The sequence below is a fragment of the Lissotriton helveticus genome, chromosome 2_1 (assembly GCF_964261635.1).
Source record: "Lissotriton helveticus chromosome 2_1, aLisHel1.1, whole genome shotgun sequence".
Taxonomy (NCBI): domain Eukaryota; kingdom Metazoa; phylum Chordata; class Amphibia; order Caudata; family Salamandridae; genus Lissotriton; species Lissotriton helveticus.
In genome coordinates, this window is record NC_136059.1 from 1,171,604,602 (window position 1) to 1,171,632,050 (window position 27,449).

Consider the following 27,449-nt stretch of genomic DNA (forward strand, 5'->3'; position numbering starts at 1 on the left):
GCACCCCATCCCAGGCGTTCGGTAAGGGAGATTTTCAAAGTTGTTAAATTGTGTTGGCATCCAGCTCTACTTTTCTCGTCTTTCGCTTCCTCCTCTTGCTCTCTCCCATCCTCTCTTTTTTCCTCTCATTCTGCTTATTCCCACGCTGCGCTCGGAAAGGAACATTTTCGAAATTGTTAAGCTGTGTTGGCATCCATCTCTACTTTTCTCCACTTTCGCTTCCCCTTCTCGCTCTCTAGAATTCTCTCTTTTCCTCTCTTCTCTCAGTTATGTCCGTGCTCATCTCTCATTCTGCTTATGCCCACGCTGTGCCTGCTATTATTGTTAAGAAAAGCAGGCGTGCCAAGTAGCAATGTCGTCCTTTTGAAAACGTAATCGTGAATGATATGCATCTATCGATTTTGGAGTAATTCATTTATTCACTCGAATTCTTTCATTTCATCCAGACAAACTGTGCAATTTCCCGGTTGATAATTGCACCTTCCTGCAGATTATTGCTTCTGGCATTTGCAGAAAATAGTATCTAAAAATAAGTTATGCAGCATGAGTCCTGAGAAGTGAGGCGGAGCAGTAATCAAAATCAGGAGCGAACAGCCCTCATATTAAATGAAGACAATATAGGTTGCAATCAAAAACATTTGCCAATTAATGCATAGGAAAAATTCCAATAATTCCGCCATTTTTAAGACCACCTCTATTGTGCCTAGCTCATTTTCCCTGCTCATTCACACTAAATATGAAGCAAACGAAATGAGAGATTAGTTAAGTCATTGTAAGCAAATCATCCTTTTTCATTTTATTGACAAAGTCTGCAAAATGGAAGGAATTCTGTTTATGGAACTAGGGAGCTGTATCTGCTGGAGTCCCTTTTGCGACGTTAGAGGGATGACAGCAAGTCTTTCACGTCCGGTCATGTCTGCTACCCTCATAATTCTTGATACATAATTTCAGATTTAAATTATTTTGGATGCAAAATGTCTGATTTTCTACATCTATGGATCCTTTAATTTCAGGGACAGGAGTATAATATGTCTACATGTGGAGTACGGTACAGGGATAATCAAGAAAAACTGAAATATAATAATAGGTACTGAGAATTCCCTAATTAGCAGGATAATGTTCACACCCCCTGTCACATCAGTAGAGTACGTTGATTAAGTCATACACAAGTGAGAAACTATTTAGATGTCTTGCTCTTCAGAGGCGTAACTACATTTGAGGAGGCCTCCTGCAAAGTACATGGAGGGCCCCCCCTCCAAACTCCACCAGAAGATATCAGGCCAGCGTACTGTACACTGCGGGGGGCCTCGGTTATGCCACTGACGCTCTCGGGATCAATATGAACACCACTGAGGTGTTTCACATATGCCGCAGCAGCAAAGCCTGTGTGTACATATATAACTGCAGGTGGGGTACTAAGCATAAAGAAGTACAGGCACATCAGGGAATTCATTACATGTACAACCCATCATGGCTTACATTTTGGAGTGCCCACGCATACATGCCAATAGACCCGATTCAGGCGGGAGACCACCGATTTTTTAAGCGGGGATCCTGAACCAGTGAAACAGGGTCCGCAGTCTTAAGTTGAACCATATCTATAAACAAATATCTGTACCCTTGCATACACTTTTAGTTAGCAGGCCAGACTGAGAACCAAAAAGAGCATTGGTAAATATGTTTCAAGCAGCCCGGTTTCCATCCATCCATTTTCTGTCTCTCCTTTGCTCCTCTTTCGCTTCTCCCTCTCTCTCTGATCTCTCCCATCCTCTCTTTTTCCCTCTTCTCTCTTTCTGCTTATGCCCACACTGTGCCTGCTATAATAAAGTGAAAGAGGTGTTAGTTAGTGAACTAGTATGGGGTCAGTCTCAGCGGTGTAGTGGTAACAACTCCTCTGAGATGGACGCCATACTAGTTCACTAACCTAGCACCAGGGGATACAAACTACACCTCTGAGATTAGCGCCACATGGCTGACAAGGCTTCAGATTCTTGTCCATAATTTAAGTGACACTGCTGACAGGGGATTTACTCACCTTGTGGCAGGAGATCGCAAGGACGGACTTCTGGGAGACCCACCCTGCCTGCAGTCTACCTGCAGCTGCTGCACGCACAGACGGTGGGGTCGGGATGAATTGCTGTGCGCGCATGCCCGCGTCTTTCCCTATATGTGCTTTCATACTTTTGTGTGCGTGTGTGCGTCAATGAGTTTGTACCTTCAGATGTGCTTCCAATTGCCTCTGGCGTGGTGTGGTAGTATTTACCATGCACATCCCTACGCTACCTGTTTTTTTGTGGTGGTATGTTGTTTTGTTAGCATGTCGTGTGTTTGTGTTAGCAAGTCGGCCCACTTTTTCGTTTTTGCTCATTCAGGTTTGTTTGATCCAGGCATTTCTTTGACAGTTTTTGAGCATGTTTGTGACTATAGTTTTTATGTCAGGTACTTTATTCCCTGCACTTGCCCGGATGCATTGGCCTCTGTATGTGTGTTTGTGATTGTGTGTTTTTTGTATGCACATCTGCCCATGTGCATGCACTGATTTGTGTATTTTTACACTCTCTGTGCGTGTTCCTCTGTTCTGTGTAGGTGTATTTGGTTGGGTTTCTTTTTGTGTTCTTGTTTCTTATCGGAGTTTGTCTGCGTGTGTTTGGACCGGTTTGTACTGTGTGCTCCTGGGACCATGTCTGTTTACATTCATGTTTAGGCTTTCCAACCTGCATTTATTTGCCTTCTTGTTATTTTTGTTTCTGATCCTTTTTCTTTGTGTACGAGTTGTTGAGTGTTGCTTGTCTGCCTGCGATGGTTTCTGCATTTGCATTGCGTATTCTTTTCACAGCTGTGTGCAAATTTAAAGCCAGTTGTATTTGAAACATCTAGCAGGGCAGATGTGGTTTCAGTTACTTGAGGGTGTACTGTCAAAAGTGCAGGTGCTTCTGGTTTTGCTTTGGAGTGCTCCCGGAGAGTTTGTCTAGTTTCAGCATTGTGTGTTTGTTAGTCAATTGCCATTTGTGTCTAGGAGAGTGCAAGCTTTTGTGTATGTGAATGTCTTAGAATTTGCGTTCACCATGCCAGCGCTTCTTTGAGTGCTCTGTGTGTGTGTGTGTATATGTGTGGGAGAGCGTGTGCTCGAGTCTGGAAATGTCACATATTTCTATGCATGTGATGGTTTCTTTTTGAACATGTCGGTCATCCTTTGTATATTTATGCATGTTTGTGTATGAGGGGGCGGTATGGGAGACATTTACATACTCCAGCACTATAAGCAAAGTATGAGGGGGAGGTATGAGAGACACTTTACATAACCCATGTACCCGATTCTGTGGTACGGTGTGCATGAAAATAATTCTTATGGCCTACAGGTGAAACATGTTTTCTAAGATTGACTTTATCATGTTAAATGTTTATTTTATTATAGCCCTACTAAGGGGCGCAGATGGCAAGAGGCCACCAGTTCCGCAATAGATCAGCAGCACGGACGTTATTATGCATGAACAATGGTTGTGGGCATGTGTCAATGTGTGCATGATTATATTCTTGTTTCAGGCACAAACTTAACCTTGCTTACACCCAGTTTTGCGAGTCACTGTCTTTGTTAGAAGAGATTGACAATTGCTTTATTAGCCATCTCAAATTTGCTTGAAATGCACCATTTGCCCACTATTTTTTCAAAATGTTCTCAGGGGGAGAACCCCCCCCGACCCTCCCTAAGGTGGTTCAGGCTCGCTCGCTGCACTCACGTTAGCGTGTCACAAGATCAAGATTGTCTAAAAGGTGTGTCACTCACATGAAAAGTTTGGAAAGCTATGGGCTACAGGGTCCATGCCCCTACTTCTACTACACTGAATACAGGTTTTATGCTTGGCCCCTTTGCCTCCAACTATCTACATGTTCTATGCCCCTCGGGAGAGAGCAGTGCTGTAGCTCGTGAGCATGTAGCAAATGCACTGGTGATGGACTTACTAGCCGGAAGAAGTGAGACAGATGGTGGTGGTTGCAGTGATTTCAGAGTGTAAATAAGTAGGACCTGAGTTGGAGATGGGTGGGCTACAGTGGTGAAGTGGTGTACAGGAATGCAAGGAAGTGTGCAAAGAGGATGCTGGGAAGAGAGGTGGACAGGTTTGTAGATCAGGAGTTGAGGCACTAAGCAGGAAGTGAGCGGCAGAAGGAAAGATATGGTAGCCAGAAGGGAGACTATAGCCATAAGCAACTGAAAGATCCAAGACAAACGGGAGGCGTTAGGATGAGGCAGGCAGGCATCTGTAAGATTATGGGTTCACCTTCCTTGGCAAGTAGTCAGGGGGTCGGTTTAGTCCTGGCAGAAAGAACATTCTGGTTTAACCCCCAAAATTCTGGTTATTATAAGCATCTTTCACCCCTGACAGCAGTAGGCCAACACCTTGGGAGGTTGAGGAAAGCAGAATAAACAGGGAAGACAAAAAAAGGGGGCCTCAAAACCAAATCACCTGCATATATTTCAGGGCAATTACCTCGAAATCAAGACACAGTCAATAATCACAGGGGTCCAGACACTATCTACACTTGAGTATTCTGGGCGAAAGTACAGAAAAAGAAACCTGAAATTGAAAATGTGAAATATCTCCCTGCATATTTTGTGTACATTCACAGAAAATTGCAGATCATAGTACAGGAGTATAATATAATGCACACTTTTGCCACTTTTTGCAGCTTTGATTATAGTGGATTGAAATCAATTAAGGTGTCCTGGGGTGGCTCAGGATGGACTTGTTGCTAGCTGAATAAACCCACTTAAGTGCAGAAGCTGCTGGCTTCCCGTTTGGCCTGTTATTAGATTCCAAATGTTTACCCCCCCTTACAATGGACTGACTGCTTAACCGTGGTGCTCATATCCTCAGAGGAGCTACTGCTGCTATTCTCTGAGACTGGAGAGCTTGTAACTGTCACTTCATCTTCGGACCCAGAAGCCTCTGAAACATCAGATAACGGGAAAAAACGCCCCCCCAAATCAAGAGTATCATCAGGTACCATAAGCCCAAATGTAGCATCCTTACAGTTCATTTTATGTAAGCCAGAAGTAAAATTCCTGCTGAGCCACCGCCGAGCTTAGCGATATACATAGAGGGAACAGTAAGACGGACATCATCTTATTAGCCAAGCCATTGACTGCATATAAATATGAGTTTTGCCCCACCTCAAAGCCCGAGACTATAGAGTCCGACCTAGCTAAAGCGGTTATAATTACGGGCGGAAGAGCAGACGATGAGCATCGTGCACGCGCCTCTGCCTAATGCAATGTCATTGAGCCAGGATTACAAGTGGTAGTGATAACATGAGGGGCCGTCACAACAAAATACACACTGACCTGAGACTTGCATGTAGAGGAGGGAAGACAGGATGGCTCACTTTGCTGCGTCCCTGCTTTAGTGATGCCTTGTGTGCTGCTTGGCGCTTCCGCAGTGTGAATCCCCTGGATATTCTCCGTGAATGTAACACCGGCTCCGAGCTGACCCGTAGACTGAACACGTTGCCGTCTCAAGGGTTGCTGGGGAGAGGTGCGCTCTCAGCACCAGCCAAAAGTGGGTTCTGGCCGCCAGTCAGAGTAAAAAAAAATCCTCAATCGAAAGCTGCCGTCTAGATCCTCGGTTCAAGCCGGTCAGATCAGTCCTGCTACTCTCTGTTTCCCAGACTCTTCGCATCATGCCACATTTTCATCTTCCTTATGCCAGATTTCAGTCTCCCTTTTCCCTGTCCGATGGCCTCACATTCGCCTCTCGTAGGAGGAGCATAACATTGCAGAGACCCTGCTCCGCTGTTTTCCAACTGCTCCCGGGTTTTACGTGATGACTTCAGCTGCATTGTGGAGAGCGGCTCCTTCTGGTCATTGCTTGGTCTACAGAACAGAAGACTTCTGAAGAGTGCCATCAAACAGCGGGGAGCTGCCTGGCCTGCTAAGCCCGCCAGAAACACAGACTCCGCCGTTTCGCTCTCACAGCCAATCACTGGCTAGAGCCCAGTCATTGGCCTCTAGCCAATCAGAGGCTTCCAAAAGTTCTCTGGCTTTCGGCAACCACTTTTGATTGGCCGTGAGCTCCAGAGTCCCCACAGATCGAATATTATTTATGTGATTTAATGTCTTCTTGTCCATCGGACAAAATAGACATTAAATGTTCTTGCCCATCAAAAAAATCAACATTGTTCGGGCGTCGGGCGATATAATTCCCCCACCCCTGAGAGGAGGTTGAAAGGGTGGCTAATGGGGAGGAGGAAAGTAGGGGGGTCAATGGGAATTCGGCACATCTGCGACCGCAAAATTAGTCTGCCTCATGAACAAACTAGATTTTGCGAGTCCCTAACCTATTAGCAAATCACTAAATATGGTTTGTGACTAGGTATTAGGAAGGGGCGTGTCAAGGGTGCCCCTTCCTAAAAGAGAGTGTAACACCAATATATGATTGTTTTGCAACCGCAAATGCGGTCGCAAAACAAATGCAGTCTACCACCTACTTCGAGTAGGCGGTAAACCCCTCGCAAACAGAAAGGGGTCTCCAGGGGCCCCCTTCCCCTTTGTGAATGGGTGCGAAAATATTTTTAAGAGCTGGCAGTAGGCCCAGGGACCACTGGCTGCACTTAAAAAAATTCAACTGAAAAGTTTCATTTTTCTTTTTTAAATGCAGCCTGTTTTCCTTTAAGGATTGAGAGTCTCAATTCAACGCAATTTGCGACTCGCTAAAGTGAATGGTAGTACATCTGGTCCTTAGTGTGAATAATACAGAAGAAATTAAATGAAATGAAAATTACTCTTTTATAGCGCATGGCTACCCGGAGGCATCCCAGCGCTTGCAGCTACAACGAGAAAAAGATCAGAAGTAGACGGGGTCAGAAATCGTTAGTTTATAGGGAAGAGCCAGGTTTTTATTTTCTTACGAAAAGAAAGATAATTGGGCTCCTGTCGAAGAGGAGGGGGCAGGGAATTCCACAACTTTGAGGTGTTATAAGAAAAAGGCGACCACCCGTGCGAGCCTTATTGATTCTACTGACTCGTGCCAGGTTAAGGTTGTTGGAACGGAGGTTTCTGGAGGTTTTGTGTGGTTTGATCAGATTGGCAAGAATGGGGGGGGGGGGCCTTTGCCCTGCAGATTTTTATGGGCAATACAAAGGGCTTTGAAGAGTACCCGTTCTTTTACAGGTAACCAGTGGAGTGATCTCAACGCCGGCTTGGCTGAGGAGCGATGGTTAGTGCTTGTCAGCAATCTAGCGGCAGAGTTCTGCACCACCTGAAGTTTCTGGATTACAGAGATCGGGGCTCCCAGGTAGAGCGCGTTCCCGTAATCCAACCTCGACAGAATCATGGCTTGGACCAAGATTTTTTTGGCTCTGTCAGGAAGTTGAGGGAGGATTTTGTGTATGGATTTAAGAAAGCCAAAGCAGGTGGCCGCGGTTTTTCTGGCTTGTACCTTAAATGTGAGATCATCGTCGAGCCAGAAGCCCAGGCTCTTGATCGCGCTTTTCTGAGTCGGACTGGCACCCATAGAGGGGGGCCAAAGCGTGGGGGAATTGAATGATGCCTTCCTGCCCAGTAACATCAATTCAGTCTTTTGATTATTAAGTCTTAACTGGGACAGGCCCATCCACTTTGATACCTCTTCGAGACAGTTACTCAGACTCGTGTGGGACAGATCAGCCTGATTAAGAGAGACCACAAGCCGAGTATCATCAGCATAGCTGATTAGTTAAATTCCGTGAGGGGCCACTATCTCAGCCAAGGGGGACATGTACACATTAAAAAGTGTGGGGCTGAGGGAAGAGCCCTGTGGAACCCCACACTGCAGGGGTAGTGGCAGTCTCCTTCAAATACCTTTCACAAAGAAAGGATTTAAGCCAAGAGAGAGCTTTTCCCGAGACTCCGATTTTGTTTAGGCGGGCTAGAAGGATGCGGTGGCTTACCGTATCAAATGCGGCGCTAAGGTCTAGGAGGATGATGGCCACATTGCCACCTGTGTCCAGGATCCTCCTAGACTCTTCCACCACCTTGAGGAGTGCCGTCTCCGTCCCTTGGCCTGGGCGGAAGCCTGTTTGAGAGGGATGGAGTAGATTGGAGGCTTCCAGAAATGAAGACAGTTGCTGGTTTATACATTTTTCTGCCAGTTTACCAATGCCCGGGAGAAGGGAGATGGGACGGTAGTTGGATAGGTCTCCGGGGTCAAGGTTGGTTTTTTTTAACAGTGGTTTGACCATGGCCATTTTCCAGTCCAGAGGGACTGTGCCTGTTTCGATCGAGGTGTTGATCAAGTTAATAACTGGAGACTCCATGATAGGCAGGACTAGCTTCAAGATGTTAATAGGGACAGGATCAAGAGGGGAGCCACTTTTAATTGAATTAAAGAGGGGGGGGTAACAAATCCTTGGTGAGCGGGGCTAAAGAAGAGAGTTCGGGGGTGGAGCCTTGAGAGGGGGGTTTAAGTGGCGGAGGAGAATCGGGGTTGGTGATGGGTGGAAGGACCAGAAGAATGTTTTTAATTTTAGTGTGGAAGAAGAGTGCCAGTTCTTCACAGCGTGGCCCAGCTGCTTGTGGGGCCAAAGGGGGGATCAGGGGGTTTCAGCAGACTTTTGACAATTGTGAAGATCTCTTTCGATGAAATGGGGGATGCAGCTTTATAGGCTTTGATGGAGGCTCTATATTTAGTTTTTGTCTCTGGATCGAAGTCTTTTCTCCATAATCTCTCCTCTTTTTTGCAGCTCTGTTTGAGTTTTCGGAGCTCTGGACTAAACCAAGGATGATTGATGGATCCCTTTTTTGGATTACGGATTTCCTGGGTAGGGTAGCGTCCAATGAGTTCTCTATCCACTGGTTAAATTCTGAATTCGCTATATTGATGTCCGGATTAGCGGGCGGTAAAGTGATCCTTAGTGCTTCCGACCATTCGTTTATCTTGAGTTTGGACCAGTGTCTTGTCTGTTTAGTGCTAAAAGGTTTGGCCGGGGCTGGGAGAGGGACGTTCCAGGTAAAAGGTATGATGAAGTGGTCAGACCATGGGATGGGGTTCGGGTGAAGGGTAGTTAGGTTGGTGATGTTGGAAAAAAATAGGGTCAAGCAGGTGTCCCTTTGTGTGTGTGGGCTTTTGAATTGTTAGAACCATTTCGCAAGTCTCTAGATCTTGGGCCAGATCCGAAGCTATCATGTCATGTGGATCGTCGAAGTGGAGGTTCAGATCTCCCAATATGGTGAAATTGGAGGCTGAACTGGCATGGTTCACGACCGTTTCTAGCAGTGTCCTGTGAAATTGTCCTAGGGATCCTTGGGGACGGTAAACTAAAAGGCCCGAAAAGGAAGCCGAGGGTGAAAGAGTGATCGAGAAATGGACGTTTTCACAGTCCAGTAGTGGGCTGCCTAAAAAGCGACAAACTAAATGGTCCTTATAGAGGATAGCAATCCCACCACCCATGTTCCCTGTTCGATCAAGGTGCTGGATTAAGTAGCCCGGAGGCAGGGCCTGGACAATATCTGGGCTTGAACTGGGCCCTAGCCATGTTTCGGTAAGAAACAGTGCATCCAGTGCCGCATCCTGCAGTAGAAATGAGATCTCGGAGGCATGTTTTGGCAGGGAGCGGCAGTTCAGAAGTGCCATATTAAGCTTGTAAGCTTGTTTCTGCCTGATCTCTGCCGGTTTGATCAGTTGATAGGGACGGTATCGTCAGTAGTAATGATTGTGTGAGGGGTCTAACGAATGTTTGCACATTGAGTTGGATAGGGTCGAGGCGTAATTTAATTGCAAAAGGTGGGAGCGCGCAGCGGAGGGTATTTCCGAACTTCCCTGGTTATCTTAAAGTTCCCCAGATCATCAAAGAACTGAAGAAGGTTACGAGGCTCTACTTCGAGGAAAACCGATCCTCAGTGGACTCTCCCTCTACATTGTGGGAAGCGTACAAAACCGTATTTAGGGGTCAGGCCATCGCCGTGATTGCGAATCACAAAAAGACTCACAGACGCGAGGCCCTGGAGTTGGAGTTGGGCCTCGAGAGGGCCAACACCGCCCATATGGCGAGCCCCTCGGAGGACACACTTCATGATCTCCAGGTCCATCAGCGCCGCCTCACTGATCACATGAAGAGGATTACGGTGTCGGACATTGCGGCAACGCAACACAGGGTCTACGACATCGGGGACAAAGCCAGCAAACTTTTGGCGTGGCTGGACAAGAGGCATGGGGGGGGAGGAACATCCTCCAACTTACTGACCCGAGTGGCAACGTCCACACCCGCCCCGGCGAGATAGTGGAACTCCTCGCGGATTATTTTGCTGGGGTGTACACCCCTGAGAATGTGGTGGAGGAGGGTGAGGTTCGGGTCGCACTTGAGCACGTCCCCCTGCCGGAATTGACGGCAGAGACGTCAAACGACTTAGAAGCGCCTCTAACGGTGGAAGAGATCCAGCAAGCTATCGGTGCCCTTCATCCGGGTAAGGCTATGGGCCCCAATGGGATCCCCATTGAATGGTTTAAAACTATGACTGAGGCCCTGAGCACGCCCCTACTTACTATGTACGAAGAATCTAGAGTGAAGGGTAGACTGCCACCGGATCAGCGGATGGCATCCATTGTTGCAATCCCGAAGCCAGGTAAACCCCCCAGCGACTGCTCGTCGTATAGAGCTATTTCCCTGCTTAACCCGGAGGCCAAGGTTATTGCTAAGGTATTGGCGGGCAGGCTCCTGCCGTGCTTACCTCACCTGATCCACCCGGACCAATCCGGCTTCATGCCACATCGTAGTACTGCCTTAAATCTCCGCAGGGTACATGGGGTAATGGCACGAACTCCTCTACTACGGGAACCGGCCGCGATCCTTTCATTGGACGCCAAGATGGCGTTCGACATGGTGGAGTGGGAATATCTCTTTGCAGTGCTCGCACGCATGGGTTTTGGCCCGGTGTTCATCTCCTGGATACGTATGCTATACAGGGACCCCACAGCCAAAGTGGTGGCGAACGGTCACATTTCCAGGACTATCTCCCTGGGCCGTGGCACGAGGCAGGGATGCCCGCTTTCACCCCTCCTTTTCGCTTTGGTTTTGGAACCATTGGCAGTTACGATTCGCACCACGCAACTCCTGAAAGGTATTCAGTGGGCCCCACACTGGGAGGATAGTGTCCCTCTACGCGGACGATATGCTTATCTACCTTACAGATCATGGGGTCAGCCTTCCTAACCTCCTGGCCCTCTGTACTGCACATGGGCGAGTCTCGGGCTACACCATCAACTGGGCGAAGTCTATAATTTTCGAACTACGGGGACCACTCCCGCCACTCCCGGACTTCTGTCCGTTGGCACTAGCGCACACGTCCTTCAAGTATCTGGGGATTCACATTACCCGGGACGAGGCGGAGTTCGCACGGCTGAACTTGCAGCCCCCCTTACTCCGCCTCCGTAGTGATGTGCAACATTGGAAAGGACCCCCCTTAACGTTACTAGGAAGGGCAGCACTCTTCAAAATGATGGCTCTGCCACGCTTCCTGTATGTCCTTGAAAATGCTCCGTATTTGGTACCGGATGGCTTCCTCCAGAAGGTAACGGCACAAATCTCAGGCCTGCTCTGGGGCAGCCAACCGGCCCGAATCTCTCACGCAAAGTTGAACAGGGGATGGTACGACGGTGGCATCGCGCTACCCAACGTACAGTTGTACTACTGGGCGGCCCAGCTGAAAATCCTTAACCAGTGGATACACGCCCCGCAAGATGACCCGGCGTTTAAGGCAGACAGGGAACAACAGGGTACGAACAGTTTGCTGACCCCACTGTACCACCGAGGTGTAGCGGCAAAGCTGACTGGGCCTACGAAACACACAGTGCGTCTCTGGTATAAGGCACTGGCAAAGTTGAAATGGGGTGGAATCATCACTAAACTTACACCTCTATGGGACGCGAAGGCATTGGGCCACTTGCGGCGCTATAAGGGCTTCACGCAGTGGGATAATATCGGCATCTCCACAGTGGGTGACATGTGGACTGGGGAAGGAGTAATCTCCTTTGCAACCCTACAGGAGCAATATGACCTAAGGGGAACGGAACTCTACAGATACACCCAGATTAGGCATGCACTGCTAGCGGCGATCCCGTCTGACACGTTCCCACCCGAATCCTCCCCACTAGAAGACCGTCTGCTCACAGACTACTTGCAAGAGGGGGCGACTTCAATGACGTACCGTAAATTGGTGAACAACATGCCTGACCCGCTGGGTAAACTGAAAGACAAATGGGTGTTGGAGGTGGGCGATCTAGATGAAACCGAGTGGAACGCAGCCATGGCATCCCCACGTGAAGCGGGCGTATCCTCCAAATTCCGCCTGGTACAGTTAAAAATCCTACACCGGGTTTACTACACTCGCACGACATTACACAAACTGCACAGGGCTGAACATCCTTACTGTCTCAGAGGTTGCGGGGCGGAAGGCTCGTTCATACACACGATCTGGGAATGTCCGCTGATGGTTAGTTACTGGCAAAGAGTATTGCGCACCATGGCCCAAACACTTCACACCACACTTGCTCTGGACCCACGTATGTGTTTGCTGAATGTCTGGGGGCCGACTGACCTCGCCTTTTACGCGAGAACTTGGGTAACGGTGGGGTTGGTGACGGCGAAGCGCGACATAGCGCAGAAATGGGGATCGGCTGAACCTCCCACACTGGCTCAGTGGATCCGCAACATGGATATGCTCATGCTGACTGAGAGGGCGGTTTATAAACTGAGGGGTAACCCGCGTAAGTGGAACGGGGTGTGGCGAACCTGGAACTCCTACAGGGGGGACATATGTGACCCATTAGAAGAGGATGATCTCGAGGGATCGGAGAACGAGGAGGAACACTGATTGACTGTGGGGATGATTACTGGTGTTGTACACGGGTGAGGGTTGGAATGCTTCAGGGAGGGCGGAGTGGAGGGGTGAAATGAGGCGGGGGGCAACGGAACACATGTTAGGTCCCTCTATGGATAGACTGGGATGCAGGATACTGGAGATGCTGATTCACCTACTTGCTGAACTATGTGTGCAGTTTTTATTGTTTAAGTTGTTTCTATGCAAATCACGTTCGATACCCAAAACAAAAAGCAAACTGTATTTTTTGGGATATGTATATCTTCCTTGTCACCATGTCACCTGAATTGCAATAATTTCACTTGAACCTCGAAGGACCAATACGCCTTGTGAACTTTTCCGTTTCTAATGTTCTCTATAGGGACCCTGCAACTGTATGTGACCACGTGACTACTGAAGTTATTTGTACTATTTGTGTTTTGCACCAAAAATAAAAATATTTTAAAAAAAATAAAAAAAAGGTGGGAGCGCGGGTAAGTGGTTGGGTCAGACGTGGTGAGGACAGGGGGACTGGTCCCTGGGCCCGTCCTGGCGCAGACGGGCAGGACTCTGGCATGAGTCCGGCGTGTCCGCAAACGCGTCCGCTACGCGGAAGGGGACCGTCCCTTTATCTGCAACTAGAGCGCACCAGAGCGCTTCGTCACCCCCAAGATGGCCGCTGTGGAGGCTTCGGTTCCCCGGGACCACACTCTCAGCGTCAATGCTCAGCTGAGAGTGGGCCCAGGTAGCAGTGAGAAGGCGCTACAAGTATCTGGCGAGTAAAACGCTATTTAGTCAAGCGCAATGTCAATACACAATAAAATAATAAAAAACGCTTATTGAATCAAGCGATGCACAAAGTAGCGATTTTAAAAGATTTTAAGAGAAGTGAGGGAGGACCTCCCGGCTTCCGCCTCAGGTGGGTGAGCAGAAATGCAGCTTACAGAAGAGAGGGAATCTGAACATTTGTTTGCATTTCATTCAGGGCCTTTAAAGGTAAGTGAAAATATGCTGGAAATTTCAGGAGATAGTGGCATGTGGTACTTGAATACCAACTAAACATCATGCGTGACATCATTAACCATTCTTCGCTTTATATCGCCGTACTTTATGCTCTGGAATTTACAGGCCTGCTTTTTGCCCAAAAGCAAATTGTGCTTACAAGCCCCAGTCTGCGAAGTAATACTGGCTAAAAGCCAGGGCCATTTAAAGATGACCTACCTGGCGCTTGAACACCTGGAAGCTGTGGAAAGAGTGTGCCACCAAATCTGCTCTTCCCCAGGAGATCAGGAACATGTGCAGGCTTCGGGCTTCCTCGCGTGCAATGCTGATCGTGGGCGGGGTTGAGAAGGGCGTCTCATTCACCCAGGAAGTAACCTTAAAATATAGATGGGTGGTAGGTCACCTGAGTGCGCAGCATTTCAAGTGGGGAAACATGTGCTGCTTTTCCCCAGGCGGATCAGAGACATGCGTGCATTCTGCCCTCATGTGCAATGTTGATTGTGGGAGGGGCGGAGAAGGGCGCCTAATTCACCCAGTAACCTAAAAATACGGATGGGTGGGAGGCGACCTGAGTGAGAGCAGCATTTCAAGTGGGGAGGCTCTTAGAAACTTGAGCAGCACGCTCAGTTTCAGTTGATGGTTTGAGTGCAATTTCTCCTAAGTTTCTTTCCCGCTTGACGTTGATAGCCAACATCCATAAACCGATATGCTGTAGCTGGCAACCCTTTAGCACTGCTCTTAAACACCTGCCCGGGAAAAAAAGAAACTGGACAGTGCTTTAGTAAGCAGCACTATGGCAAAAAGAACTGAATGGGGAGATTTGCCGCCTCTTACGCAAGCTTCCAAAAATCATAACCACAATACAAGGACGGACGTGCAACCCGTTTCTGCGAGTCAGATAAAGGACAGCCACCAAAACAGTCGCTCGAATTGTAAAATACCTGGAAAACAATCAGCGCATGACAAAGGAGCTTTTGTTCACCGTGATTGCCTTCCAAACGCTTCTCACTCACTTCAGACATATTTCTCAGTTGGTTCAGAGCTCACTCATCGGTGAGAGGCAGTGAGTTAGTTTTAAAACAAGCGGTCTTCACTTTTTAAGCACTCTCACTCGTGACAGCATCCACCTTACGGGAGCGAGCAGCGGCATGCTGTTTTTAATTAACGTGGCTGTGCCGCTGCGCACTCCCTTAAGGGGGATGCTGCCACAAGCACGAGTGCTTGGAAAGTGAAGATGGATTGCTAAAGGCCCTCTCCTAAAGCAGCGAATGCGCTCTGCCTAGGCGAGACCTAAAAAATATATATATTTTTTTTTTTACCGTTTCATTGTTTTTTTTATACACATCCTGTTTTCCTTTAAAGAAAAAAAACAGGCAGCATTTAAAAAATAATAGCTTTATTAAAAAGCAACTACAGACCTGGTCTGCTGACCCCAGCAGGCAACCATCCACGTGCCGGCTACAATTAATAACTGGTCGCAAACTTGAACCTACCTAAATACCATTCATGAGGAAGGTCTATTGCGATCCCATTAGAAATTACTATTTACCACTTCTAGGTTTGTGTACATTAAGACTTGTGATTTTCTAATTGTGATCCGCCAAGAATCACAATTAAGAAACTGTAATCCGGAAATTCTTTACATACGGCCCCATATTTAATAAAAATTAGTTTAAAAACATGAACTGAGAAACACACCTGGCCCTGCCCTGATGGTAATGCTATAAGAGAACTAAGAGGTAAGTTAGGGATCATAAGTACCCTATGTGTGGGCTAGATTCTTATTATACATGGAGCCAACATTTAGTATATTTAATCAAACACAAGAGTCTTTTTGTACAGCAGAAATGCTGAACTCACATTTGAAGGTGCTCTCAGATGCGATAATTAAGAAAAAGGCGGCTCTGTAAAATAAAACATCTGCCTAAGACCACACAATGAGAACAGTTGGCTGGTCAAGTGCATTACTGGTTAGGTCTAGTAGATTATTCAAGTTAGTAGATCTGCAGGACTAGTAACAGTTTAATAACTTTACAAGGCCTGGGATCTCATGGTAAAGTTCACTTACAATGTTCTAGATCTGGAATGTTCCCTAGGCTGGCCAGGTACGCTGCCATAACGTACTTAAGCAGTAAAAATGTATAAAACTGTGATTGAGTAGCCAAAGTTCTTCTTGGATAGTCAAATGTTTTGACATGGTTGTGTGTGATCTGGTCACCCAATGCGGAAACCACAATTGTGTCCCACCCAAAAAATCTCTCTAAAGCTGCCCACCTGTGGCATAGTCATTCCCAGACATAATGTGGTTTGTTGCGTCCAACTTGACAGTCACCCCATGTCTGCCAAGGGCATCTTTCCAGTCTCATCTCTGGAGGAAGGCGCTCTTGTATGAAAAGTTTAATTGCTCTGGATTTCACTGCCCACCTCTCACAGTTATACGCTGGATCAGAGCTTGGGCCGTGGATCCATTCATTGATCCCTATGTTTGGTAGTGGAGCACTCCTGACTGCTTCCTTTCAATACTGCCTAATCCGGTGACCTTAGCGTACTACATTGGTGGGAATGATGTCAAACATGCCAAATAAAATCACAAACGTGTCAAGTACTAGTACTTGTCCAATGTGCACGGTTGCAGAAACAAATGATTTTCTCAAATATTGAGTTAGAAGAAATGATTTTTCCGATTTATTTTCTTTCAAATCATCCTGCATCTTAAACAATACAGTTTCTCAAAAGTATGCATTAACACTTTTTATTCTGTTCACATCACAGAAGTTTAATCATTCAATAATTCATATAGGAATATTATGTTCATCACTGCCCAGTGGATTTCAGGAAATGTGTCCCTTTATCAGGGGCCCAAATCAGTAAATAAAGAAAATCCTAAATGACAAAGTGCAGAGTGTCACATTTTTCTTCCTACAAAACAATATCCCATTGTATGAGGTTACATTTGTTTTTGCAACAGTGCACATTGGACAACTACTAGTACTTGATACATGTCCATTCATGGATCACCACCAGGCCCACTGTCCGGAAGTAGGTGAGTGCCTAGGCAACCATCAACTCTAGATTTACAGCATTCAGCCATATTAACTATGGGTGCCCTCAGGGTTCTTCTAATGGAACCCTCCATGTGCCCTGTGGAGTCAGGATACCTGTATCCTCACCCCTTGTGTGTTTTAACACTCCCCCCCCCCAGCCAAACAACTAGCAAAATGTTGGCTGCAACTTTCCTTTCAGGTTGCGCCCAGCCAAACAGGGCTTTGCTCTTCCCCCGGATCTGTGGCTACCCGCGAATCCCGTGGGAGGGCCTGCAAAGGGTCCGAATCCCCAAGTATCTATAAATTTCTCTCTTTATTAACTCCTAAACTACTAAAAGGATTTACACCAAATTACAAAAAGGTCAGTTTTCTAGTTTTATACCAAATTTGGTGTAGTTCCGATCAGCGGTCCAGGCTGGAGTCGTGTTCAGAAAATGCGAACTCCCCAAAGAAAATGAACGGGCGAAAAGTGTTTTGGGGACCCTCCTTGACCACTCACCCAGAAACTTTCCAAACTGCAGCTAAAGTAACTGGGACTCCAGTTTTTAAAATTTCGTGAAGATTCGTCATATAGGAAAAGCCGGCCCTAACTATAACTACTTACTGGAGATAGATAGATAAATAGACACATGAAATTAGTTTTATAAAGCGTGCACACACTCACGGGCGTCGTAGCGTTGAGATAAAAAAAAAAGCCGGTTGGACACACACAAGAAACACAGACTTTAGGCCATCACGTTGTTCTACTATAGACTGAGCAATGGGCTTGACAAAGTAAGCATGGCAGAAAAGCAGAAATAAAAAGCAAATCATGTTTCGCAAGAAGGCAGTGTGAAAATGCTGAGCCAGAAATTAGGTGGATCCGGCTAAGATTGAACAGACAGGAATGATTTTAGTCAAGGGGCTACAAAGAAAGTATTAAACATTATAATTTCATTTTCTGGGTGTATTTGCTTATACTATCTAGAGAAACTGCACAGCAGAGCACAATATGTCATTTGGGGCTTATAACAAGGGCACAATAATGACAGTGGTTAGATTACTTAATCACTGTGACTAAATCGTCACACCGTTATGTATTTACTAGATTGAGACTAGGTATAGTACATCATCTAGTCACTTTTCCTGTTATTAAAATGTGCCCCCTAGATTCTACACTCTGTCCCTGTGACGAGCTCTCTAAACAAAGCACAGTGCATGTTATGCTCTTTTGTAAGTTCTGCCTGTATTTTAGGTGTTTTTTTTTTTATCTGAAACCGCTTTTCACAAAAGAATGTGAGATCGCATAAATGTGCTTGTTGCACTGAATGATCCTGGAATGTGTTTTTATGTAGCGTCAAACATAAACAGCCAGTGAAACTACTGACTGCTTGCCAACATATATAGATGACCTTATGTCTCGCTGAGACAGCGCATGCGCTGCCAACGCGAGACCTAAAAAGGTATAGTCCTTGCAAATTGATCATGAAATAGACGTAATGTGAGATTGTAACATGCCGTTATGAATTTGCTTCTTTTGGCTCTTAATGATTCCAGTATATATGTCAGTCATTATGTCGTGTTCTAGATTTCAAAAGAATGTTATTTATTCTGTAAATCGCTTTTATGGGTGTTCCACAACCCGAATAAAGCATATAGAACTTAACTGACAGCTGGTATTGTAATTCAAGAATGTTTTTCTAAAGTACAATTAAAAGGGAGAGAAAAAAATAAGCCAGATTCGGGCTCCGATTACCGTTGGGAAGACCAAAATAATGTAACTAACATATGTAAACCTTGAACCACTCAGTCTCTTGCAATAAGCGAGTCATCCAGTTTGTCGGGTCATTCCACTACACCCCAATGCATATTGGCATGTTCCCCCTCCCGACCACAAACTCCAAAAGGTAACTTAATGATGGTGTACTTTTTACCAGAGGTTGAATTTGACATGAGTGCACATGTTGGGTAGCAATTGCTCTTTTTTCTAGGCACCATCCATTTTCTACATTAAACAGATCTGCATAGCATTTCTACTCTAGTATTTTCATGTGTTATATTTTTTTATTAATAGACAAAATAAAAAAGGCCACTTAAATGACTGACCCCATGGCTACCGCTAAAAACACCTTTCTTGTAAACCTGAGTCGAGACAAAAATAAACTGAGCATTGAACCAATAGTCAACATTATTAAAGGTCCAATTCCATGACGCAGAGCAGACAATGTCTGTCTGGGTCAACTTTACAAGCAAACATGAGATGAGGTAAGAGAAAAACAACGGAAAGGTAAACAAATAAAACATGTCTCGAGTTTCAGAACATATTAGCAATAATTTGCCAAACTGATATATCAACACAACAGGTACGAAAACCTGATTCGTCCCACAGCAATAAAAAAAACTCATTAAGGTGGAGCTTGGTATACAGCTGCAGGGTAAAGACTTTCAGGTGGAGGCGTTAAATATCAGACTGCAGAAAATAAATTCCAACGAAATGTTCCCGCCCTAACGAAGATGAAAGGCGTGGAAGTCCTTCAGACACTCTCTTAAGTGTTACGTTCAAATAATGAGCCGTTCCTCCTTATCTGCAACGTAACTGGATAATGGGAGGTGACTCAATACCGTGAAACCCACCTCTGAGAATAAATGAGCATACGTCTACTGGTATTTTAAAAAAAGCAATTCCTCATAAAGAACATTGAGATGACGGTTTGCATTTTATAATTCGTGTTGTGTAACCACTATCGTGCTTACCTAGGAAACGATCATTAATGTGCGAATGGGTAGAATGTAAAACTGAAACGAATGCCCCGCACCCGTTGCAGGTAAGTGGAATATCGCAACGCGAAAGTACTCGAAAAGCAACAAAATTGGCTAAAAGCGATTCAGCAAAGTAGGATAATGCATTGAAAGCCTCAGATGCCTGAAATATATATTTTTTTAAAGCGAGGCAATGCCAGCGTACATCGACATTTTATAACAAATGAGGATCCACGACCATCTGGCACCGACAAATGGATCTGCTGACTAAAGCATTAAACAGAATCGTATACGATACCAAAAGATGATTTGTAGAACTTGATTGGTTTACGTGGAATTGATATGTAAACATCCATGTGTATCATCCTCACAGCGGAAAGTGCCATGTCGCGTTCTTGGTGCTATCCTACAAGTATGGATCTGGGTGTCACCGTCTGAGTTACTCAAGGGGGTAGAAAGTAGGCGAGTCGGTCAATGACCACTGCGGATCTGCTGCAGGATTGCATCACCGGGGAGAGCTGGGGTCACTCACGGTCAAGTGGGGGACACCGGCTGAAAGGTGCTGCCCCCTGTCTGCAACCCTGGAAAGGCAGATCCCACCCTGCGTGGAAGGGTCCCTCCGCCGGACAGGGGTACGGTTTTCATAAGGGGATGCCAAGGGATGGGAAATAAGCTGCGAGCGGGTCTCACCTCGGACACCTCCTCTTCCTCCTCCGGCTCTTCCTCTCGCTCGCTGCTGGGTTCACTGCCGCTGCTCTCGCTGCTGCTGCTGGTGGTGGCCGGGGCGGTGTGAGCCGTGCGGCTCCTGCGCTGCTCGCCCCGCTCCTCTCGTCGCCTCCGCTTTTTCTTCAGCAAGTCACAGATCCGCGTCAGCCCGGCCCTGGGAGAGCGCGGGCTCTCTGCCACCTCCGAGATCACTGCCGTCGGGCTCCCCGCGGGCGCGGCCTCGGTCTCCGGTTCCTGCTGCTGCTCCATGTCCCCTGCTGCAGAGGCCTGTGCAGGGCGCTCCGAGCCTGCTGCTCCCGTCCCGCGGCACCCGCTCTCGCGAGATCCGGCAGCCCCTGAGCCGCCACCGAGAGAATCCCGCGCCGGCCCCCACAGAGCCCCACGGCTGCTGAAGGCGAGAGAGGCGCTTCGTGGGCCAGTTTTGGGAGCTGTTCCTCCACGGGCCCCGCGCGTTTCGGCCCTTCACTCGTGAGGCTAAAAGCCTGGCCGCCGTCAAACCTCCTGCTTCCGGAAATGAGTGTTTCGTCATCGGCGCGCGCCACAGGAAGCTCCGCCTGCTCCTGCTCTGCCGGAGGTTCCTGTAGGACGGCGGCGACTGTCGCCTCTCCGGTCGCCGAGTCACCTGCGCTTCTCCCGCCCCCTTCTCTTGATTGGACTGCGCGGACGGGACTCAGCGCGTCTGTCAAGACGCAGAGCGTTTGACTTGGAGGCGCGAGAGGAGCTTGCACGAGCTCCCGCTACGCACTTTTCTGCAGCAAAAGTGAAGTGGTCTCTAAGCAAGCAGGATTCACCGGGCGACACCTTCGTGGTGGTAGGAGGGGACTCATCGTGACGACACAGTTTCGCTTTTAAAAATGTTCTCTCATCCAGAGATAACGGTAACGTCACCTTGAATGCTCTCTTTCTTTATTCTGTTTGCTATTTCCACGAGACCATTTGAAGATAAGAAATAAGTAGCAACGTATTTGGCATCATGTTGCTTTAAAAATTTGCAAATACTATCAGGTACAAAACATGTACCATTGTTAGTGCAATTTTTTGGGTGGCCCTTATGTACTAGTTTGCGCTCTAATAATGTTACAATACAAGCAGTATCTACAAATGAAAATATATAATCTTCGAATAACAATCTATCATGACAATCGAATACTTTATACAATTTGATAAAATATTGAAAAGGTTCTGAAAAGCTAAAGCCTACTTTGTTCTAGTGTGCACCGAGAATTGCGACAGGATGCAAGGGTGTCTCAGTTGTCTTCCAATGTTTGTTTGGAAGAAGACATTCAGCACAGTTATCTACCATCTTTCTAACTTGGGTATCCATCAATGGCCACTAATAACATTGTTTCAGGTTTTTGCATGTGTTTGTTATATCCAAGTGCCCCTCTTGGGCCAACAAAATCTATTTCCTTCTCAACTTTTCTGGCGCCAAGTTAAAGATGATGTCTCATGACCATATCACCAACAATTGATAGCTCATCCGAAACCAGCGATATTGATTTCAAATTAGCAGTGAGCTGTCCTAGATTGGGCTATCCATTCCATATATACTGTTTAACTGTCCGCAGATCTCATCCTCCAAACTATTTATCTTCTGAGATTTTGTTTTCACATTTGAACACAGCATCAAGCGTTGCGACAAAACACTCTGAATCTACCAAAAACTCTTCTTCGTTGTCATTTTCAAGCAGCATATGTGGTGTTCAGTCTGCCCTAAAATTCTTATCATCTGCGATATATATTTAGCTTTGAACGTATACCCCTGAAGTTGGAAAGAAGTCATACCAGTTTAGCAGATGCTTTGTTTGCTCCTGTACCATTCAACTTATGCGCTTGTGGTCAGTGTACAATTCATATCCCCAAATGTACGTTTAACATTTTTCCACAGCCCATGTACAGGCTAAAGCCTCTCCTTCAGTGGTACTGTAGTTTGTCTTGGAGAGTCTTCAACTTCTGGAGGCAAAAGACACCGTTTTTTCCTTCCCAGAAACCCACTGACTCAAAACTGCGCAAATTCCAAGAAGGCGCGCATCAACTGTGTTTTATACATGTTTTTCCAGCAATAAATGCTTTAGGAGTAGGAGTTTCTTCAATCACTTTAACATTCTCAAAAACATCATCTAACCCCGTTGTCCAAAACTACTTCTGCATAACTTTGCACAAAACAAGCATAATATTCACTCAACCCCAAGAAAAGATGCAAGGCATCCTTCTCCTTAGGAGTTGGAGCTTGTATGATAGCTGTTATCAAACTAAACTTGGATTTTTGCCCGCTGACAAGACTGTGTGACCAAAGTATTCAAATTCCTGCCCAAAGAATTTACATTTATTGCGTTATACAGTCATACCTCTTTGTGACAATAGTATAAAAACCTTTTCTAGAATTTGATTATGCTCTTCTACAATGTTTGTACATTTTCGGATATCATCAAGATACGCCTGAACTCCAGATCGTCTGTGCATAGATGGAGAAAGCCTTTTCCCTTTGTTTTGGCACTTTATCTCCCATCCTAAGGTGTCCTGCTTGCAGCTGGTCAGAGAGCCACTGGAAATAGTGAGATCGTCAGCCAAGGAGGTGGGGTGACAGTCATGATGGTGTTATAGATGATTCAGCTGTGTTTGAAAAAGGTGCAGGCTGTAAAGGGGTGCCGGTGGGGTGGTCATGTTTCTTCAGGATCTAATGAACATGCTGCAGCATGTAGGGTTCTCTTAAGTGGGTGGGGGTAGTGTAAATTAAAATCCAAAGATGATTTCCAATATACCCAGTACAAGATTTAAGACATGACTCAAGTCACTATAAAACTAAGCAATAGCAATGGGACTTAGTGAGGTTAATCAAAGTTCTGATATATTTACTATTTTAATCGAAAGATTATAAAGCACAGACCAGAACCCAGGAAAATGGCATCATAGTGTTGTACGGCAAAACGTTATTATTTAGGGCTTTCTCTGCCAGATTAGCATTCTGGGATTTTCTGCCCAAACCTACATGGTTACATGTAAAACTACCAAAATGCAATGATATTCAGGCTAAAGGGGTTCATTGTCATGTGTCCTGAGCCAAGGTTACAAGATCTCTATCAATCCCTTCTGCAGCTTTTTAAAATTCTGACACTAATTATTAGTATACTATTAGGCAGATCCTGTCTATTTTCTTAAATAAGACATTGTATATCAAAAAGGGTGTTCCTAGTGGTGAGCTGTACCATCGCAGTACTCGTGAAGGTGAAGTACACAAAACGATCTTTGATATAGGATGTCTATTTTAAGAAAATAGACTTTGTCGATTCATAATGTTGCTGTGCACTTGTTTTCTCTCTCAATTTTGATGTATTCAATTTTTCAATCCCCCTTCCCTCTAGTTGATTGGGTATTCAGAGGGCTATTTTTAGCATTTGATTAAGTCATTAATTGTTGTATAATTCCTATACAACATATTGTTAATGCCTGCACAATATTAGGTAGCTCCATACATGGCAGTAAATCACTATTTCTTAGAACTTTGCACTTGATACCCATTCGATCTAGAGTTGCAGCCAAAGCTCTTATGATTATACATAACATCTTATATCACCTCTGCCCTAGCTTTCCAACCTCTAAATTTTTTTTTTTTATTTTATTTATTTATTGTCGTAAGAAAGTTAATTGCACTGTCCATCACATATAAAGAAATACATATAAGTCGCCTACAACCCTAGCGGGCCGGCTACATGCATTCACTGCAGGGACAGCCAGTCGAAGTTGGACACAGCCCATCAGCCGACATCCAACGGACCGGCGGCGTATTATCAGATAAACCATATGCTGTCAGCAGTGTCATATTCGCCTATTTGTTCGATAATATTCTTACATTTTCACCATTTTTTGTTTAAAAAAAAACTTAACAACCTGTAAAGTAACAACACATTACCCAACATCTGATTTCCTCTTGCCACTAATTCCAACCTCTAAATTTGTACTTTATTAGCTAAATATAACCTCACACTCCACCAATCAGTTCTTACTATGTCACAAACTAGAACAGTGTTTCATAAACTGTGGGTCGCACCCATGGATTTTTGGTGGTAAACAAAAGTCCAAGCAATAAATAAAGATGCCTTTGAATTCTGTATTTATCTGATCACATATGCTGCTCTTCAAAGACAAAGGTCAAATGTCAGGCTTTGTCTTCTGACAAACTGCTCCTTATTTTTTAACATGGAGACTGATGTTTACAAATTCCAATCACTTTTCAGTCAGAGAAAGAAAAGTAAAGAGAATTATGTGACAGTCTTGCTGGGGTACAAGGAATGTGAACAACAAAATGTAAATACATGGTAAGAACTACACTTTCAGAAGTTAGGAAAACAAAAATTAAGCTCATTGTTTTGTAATTCTGAAGTGTGATGGAAGCAAAGATTTTATTAGGATCAAAACAAATCCAGACACTTTACCTGGTGATGGACAAACAATAAATATTCACTGAAACCTGTATTCCACTCATTATCAGTACGCAGTATAGTTTTATCAGTAAAACTGTATGCCTGAGCAATTTAGTGGCCATTTAAATCGAAAATGAGCTGTCTGTAAATGATAGTGCACTACAGCACAATGTTGTAGTTGCATTAAAAAATTGCTTGCCTCATGTCTACTAAAGTAGGTGGTCGTAAACGTTTGTCATTCTCAAAATTGGGTCGTGGTTCTAAACAGTTTGGGAAGCACTGAACTAGAATGTTAACCTACAGGAACCACTTTTTTCTGTTTCTGTGAAAGTCTCTTCTAGCCGGCAAACGCAAAGAACCTACTTTAATCAAATTCAGCAAAGCCATCAGAATTGGGTCATGATGCATAAAATTTGCTTTGGCTAAAGTTGGTCCCAAATTGTGCTCTGACAGTTTGCGAATGGATATACATTTTGCTAACCAATTTATGCACTAATAGGGCAGTTCACAAAATTCTGAATCGTAGTGGGTGGCATTCTGACCTACCTCATCAATATTCATGAGGTAGGTTGCAAATTGGGACCCACTACTATTCACTGCAATCACAGGGATGATGGCCTGCCGGGGTCAACAGATCACCACGTCTTTAATTGCTTTTAAATAAAGCATTTTTTTTAAAATGCATCTCATTTTCCTGAAGGAAAACGAGAATCATGTAAAAATCAAATTACCCGTTTAACCACTTTTTTTTTTTACGACTAGCCAGTTGTCCATGGGATCACTGCCTACTTATTAAATCAGTTTTGTCAAGATTCACAAAAGGAAATGGGTCACTCGAGGACTCTTTCTTGTAAATGTCTTACCGCCTCTAAGGTGTCGGTAAACTGTGAATGGTTTGCGACTGGAATTGCAGTTGCAAACAATTGATACATACCTTAAGGAATCATTAATAGGAGGGACCACTCTAAACAAACCACATCAAGTTAGCAGCTCACCCTCGCACACTCACCCTCACACACCCTCTCACCACCCCCCCTCACCTTCACACACCCTCACCCACCCTCTCACCCTCATACACCCTCTCACCCTTACACCACTTCACCCTCACACCCCCCTCACCCTCACACCCCCTCACCCCTCACACACCCTCACCCCTCACACACCCCCTCACCCCTCACACACCCTCTCACCCTCATACACCCTCATACACCCTCTCACCCTCACACCACTCCACCCTCACACCCCCTTCACCCTCACCCCACACCCCTCACACACCCTCACTCACCCTCACACCCCCTCACACCCCCTCTCACCCTCACCCTCACACACCCGTCACCCTCACTCCCCACACCCCCCACCCCTCACACACCCTCTCACCCTCACTCACCCTCACACCCCCTCTCACCCTCACCCTCACACACCCGTCACCCTCACTCCCCCCCCTCACTCCGCCTCACACCCCTCAGCCTCACACCCCCTCACCTTTACGCACCCTCACACCCCTTCACCCTCACACACCCACACCCTCACCTGCACACCCCTCACCCGCACTCACCCTCACACACCCTGACTAGCATAGCATAACAAAACATAGCATCCGTCCTATCAGTCTTATAGACGCTGGACAGACATTGGTCGGTAGAGTTCTCCTGGAGAGGATCCTTTCGTGGGCAGAAGAAAATAATATCATCTCACAGTTTCAGGCGGGTTTTAGGCTTGCACAAGCATGATAGACCAGGCATTTAGGTTGGCGCTATTGCATTGGAAGGTGGTCACCATTGGCAAATGCGGTCTTTATTTGGCATTTATTGACCTGAAGACCGCCTTTGACCTGGTCCCCCGTGACCGGCTATGGCTGGTCTTGCAGGAGATGGGGGTTCCCTTGCCAATCGTGTACCTGCTGATCCGTATGCACAATGGCAACTACGCCCGCATTAGATGGGGAGCACAGGAGCAAAAAACGGATAAAATCCCTGTTAATAGAGGAGTCCGCCAGGGTTGCGTGTTAGTCCCTACACTTTTCACACTTTTTGTGAACGGTGTAGTTTCCTTTTTGCATGAAATTAATGCCGACGCCCTGGTTTTGGCGGGTGATAAAGTTCCCGCACTACTCTTTGCTGATGATACGCTGTTAGTGCCGAAAACTCCTGTAGGCTTACAGAAGCTGCTGGATCGCTTCTGTTTGTTTTGTAAATTGAGAGGCCTTGTGTTAGACCTGTCTGGCCTTTTGCGTAGCTCCTCCAATTATTTATTTATTTTGTCCCCTTTTTGCCCCTCATACCTTTGTATCTTTTTGAGTCCACTAGGTTTCTATGGTGTTGGCCTGGGGGATAGGTGTTCTTTTACCCTCATAGTTTTTCACCTTAGACCTAGATGCCTTTCCTGACAGGAATTCACTTAGAGTCACAAAATGGTGGCTACCAACTGTCCCAACTGCCATATCCTAGAATGCCCCATAGGTTAACATTAGGCCTTCCAGAACTTTCTGGACCCTACTGGAGCCTGTGTGGACAGGCTATATAAGGGCAGAGGTCAGGAAGCCATTTTGTGCAGCCCAGTTAAGTAGAGGAGAGAGGCAGTGGTGTGAGGAGGAGGACGCACTAGAAGGAGTTAGTTGGCTGTGGGATTGACAATCTCTTCCAGAAGACGTTCCCCCTCTTGTCCCTGACCGAACCCTCTCATTGGTCCTTA

At 46.0% G+C, this 27,449-nt stretch overlaps 2 protein-coding genes across 15 annotated transcripts in view; one reads left to right on the forward strand and one right to left on the reverse strand.

Moving 5' to 3' along the window:
- The window catches only part of ANKRD17 (ankyrin repeat domain 17), a 1,381,421-nt gene extending 1,360,535 nt beyond the window's left edge, over positions 1-20,886 (reverse strand). For 8 of the 14 annotated variants that reach the window (XM_078676026.1, XM_078676025.1, XM_078676019.1 and 5 more), the window contains exon 1: positions 20,302-20,886. In XM_078676026.1, the coding sequence (XP_078532152.1) occupies positions 20,302-20,586 (285 nt within the window). In that variant the 5' untranslated portion in view covers positions 20,587-20,886. The remainder of the gene's footprint in view (positions 1-20,301) is intronic. The other 6 variants (XM_078676028.1, XM_078676029.1, XM_078676021.1 and 3 more) reach the window with 1 other exon arrangement.
- A 241-nt stretch (positions 20,887-21,127) lies between these two features.
- Positions 21,128-27,449, forward strand: part of LOC144818522 (RNA-binding protein 43-like) — a 260,825-nt gene continuing 254,503 nt past the window's right edge. The window contains exon 1 of the mRNA XM_078676030.1: positions 21,128-21,215. Within this exon, the coding sequence (XP_078532156.1) occupies positions 21,192-21,215 (24 nt within the window). The 5' untranslated portion in view covers positions 21,128-21,191. The remainder of the gene's footprint in view (positions 21,216-27,449) is intronic.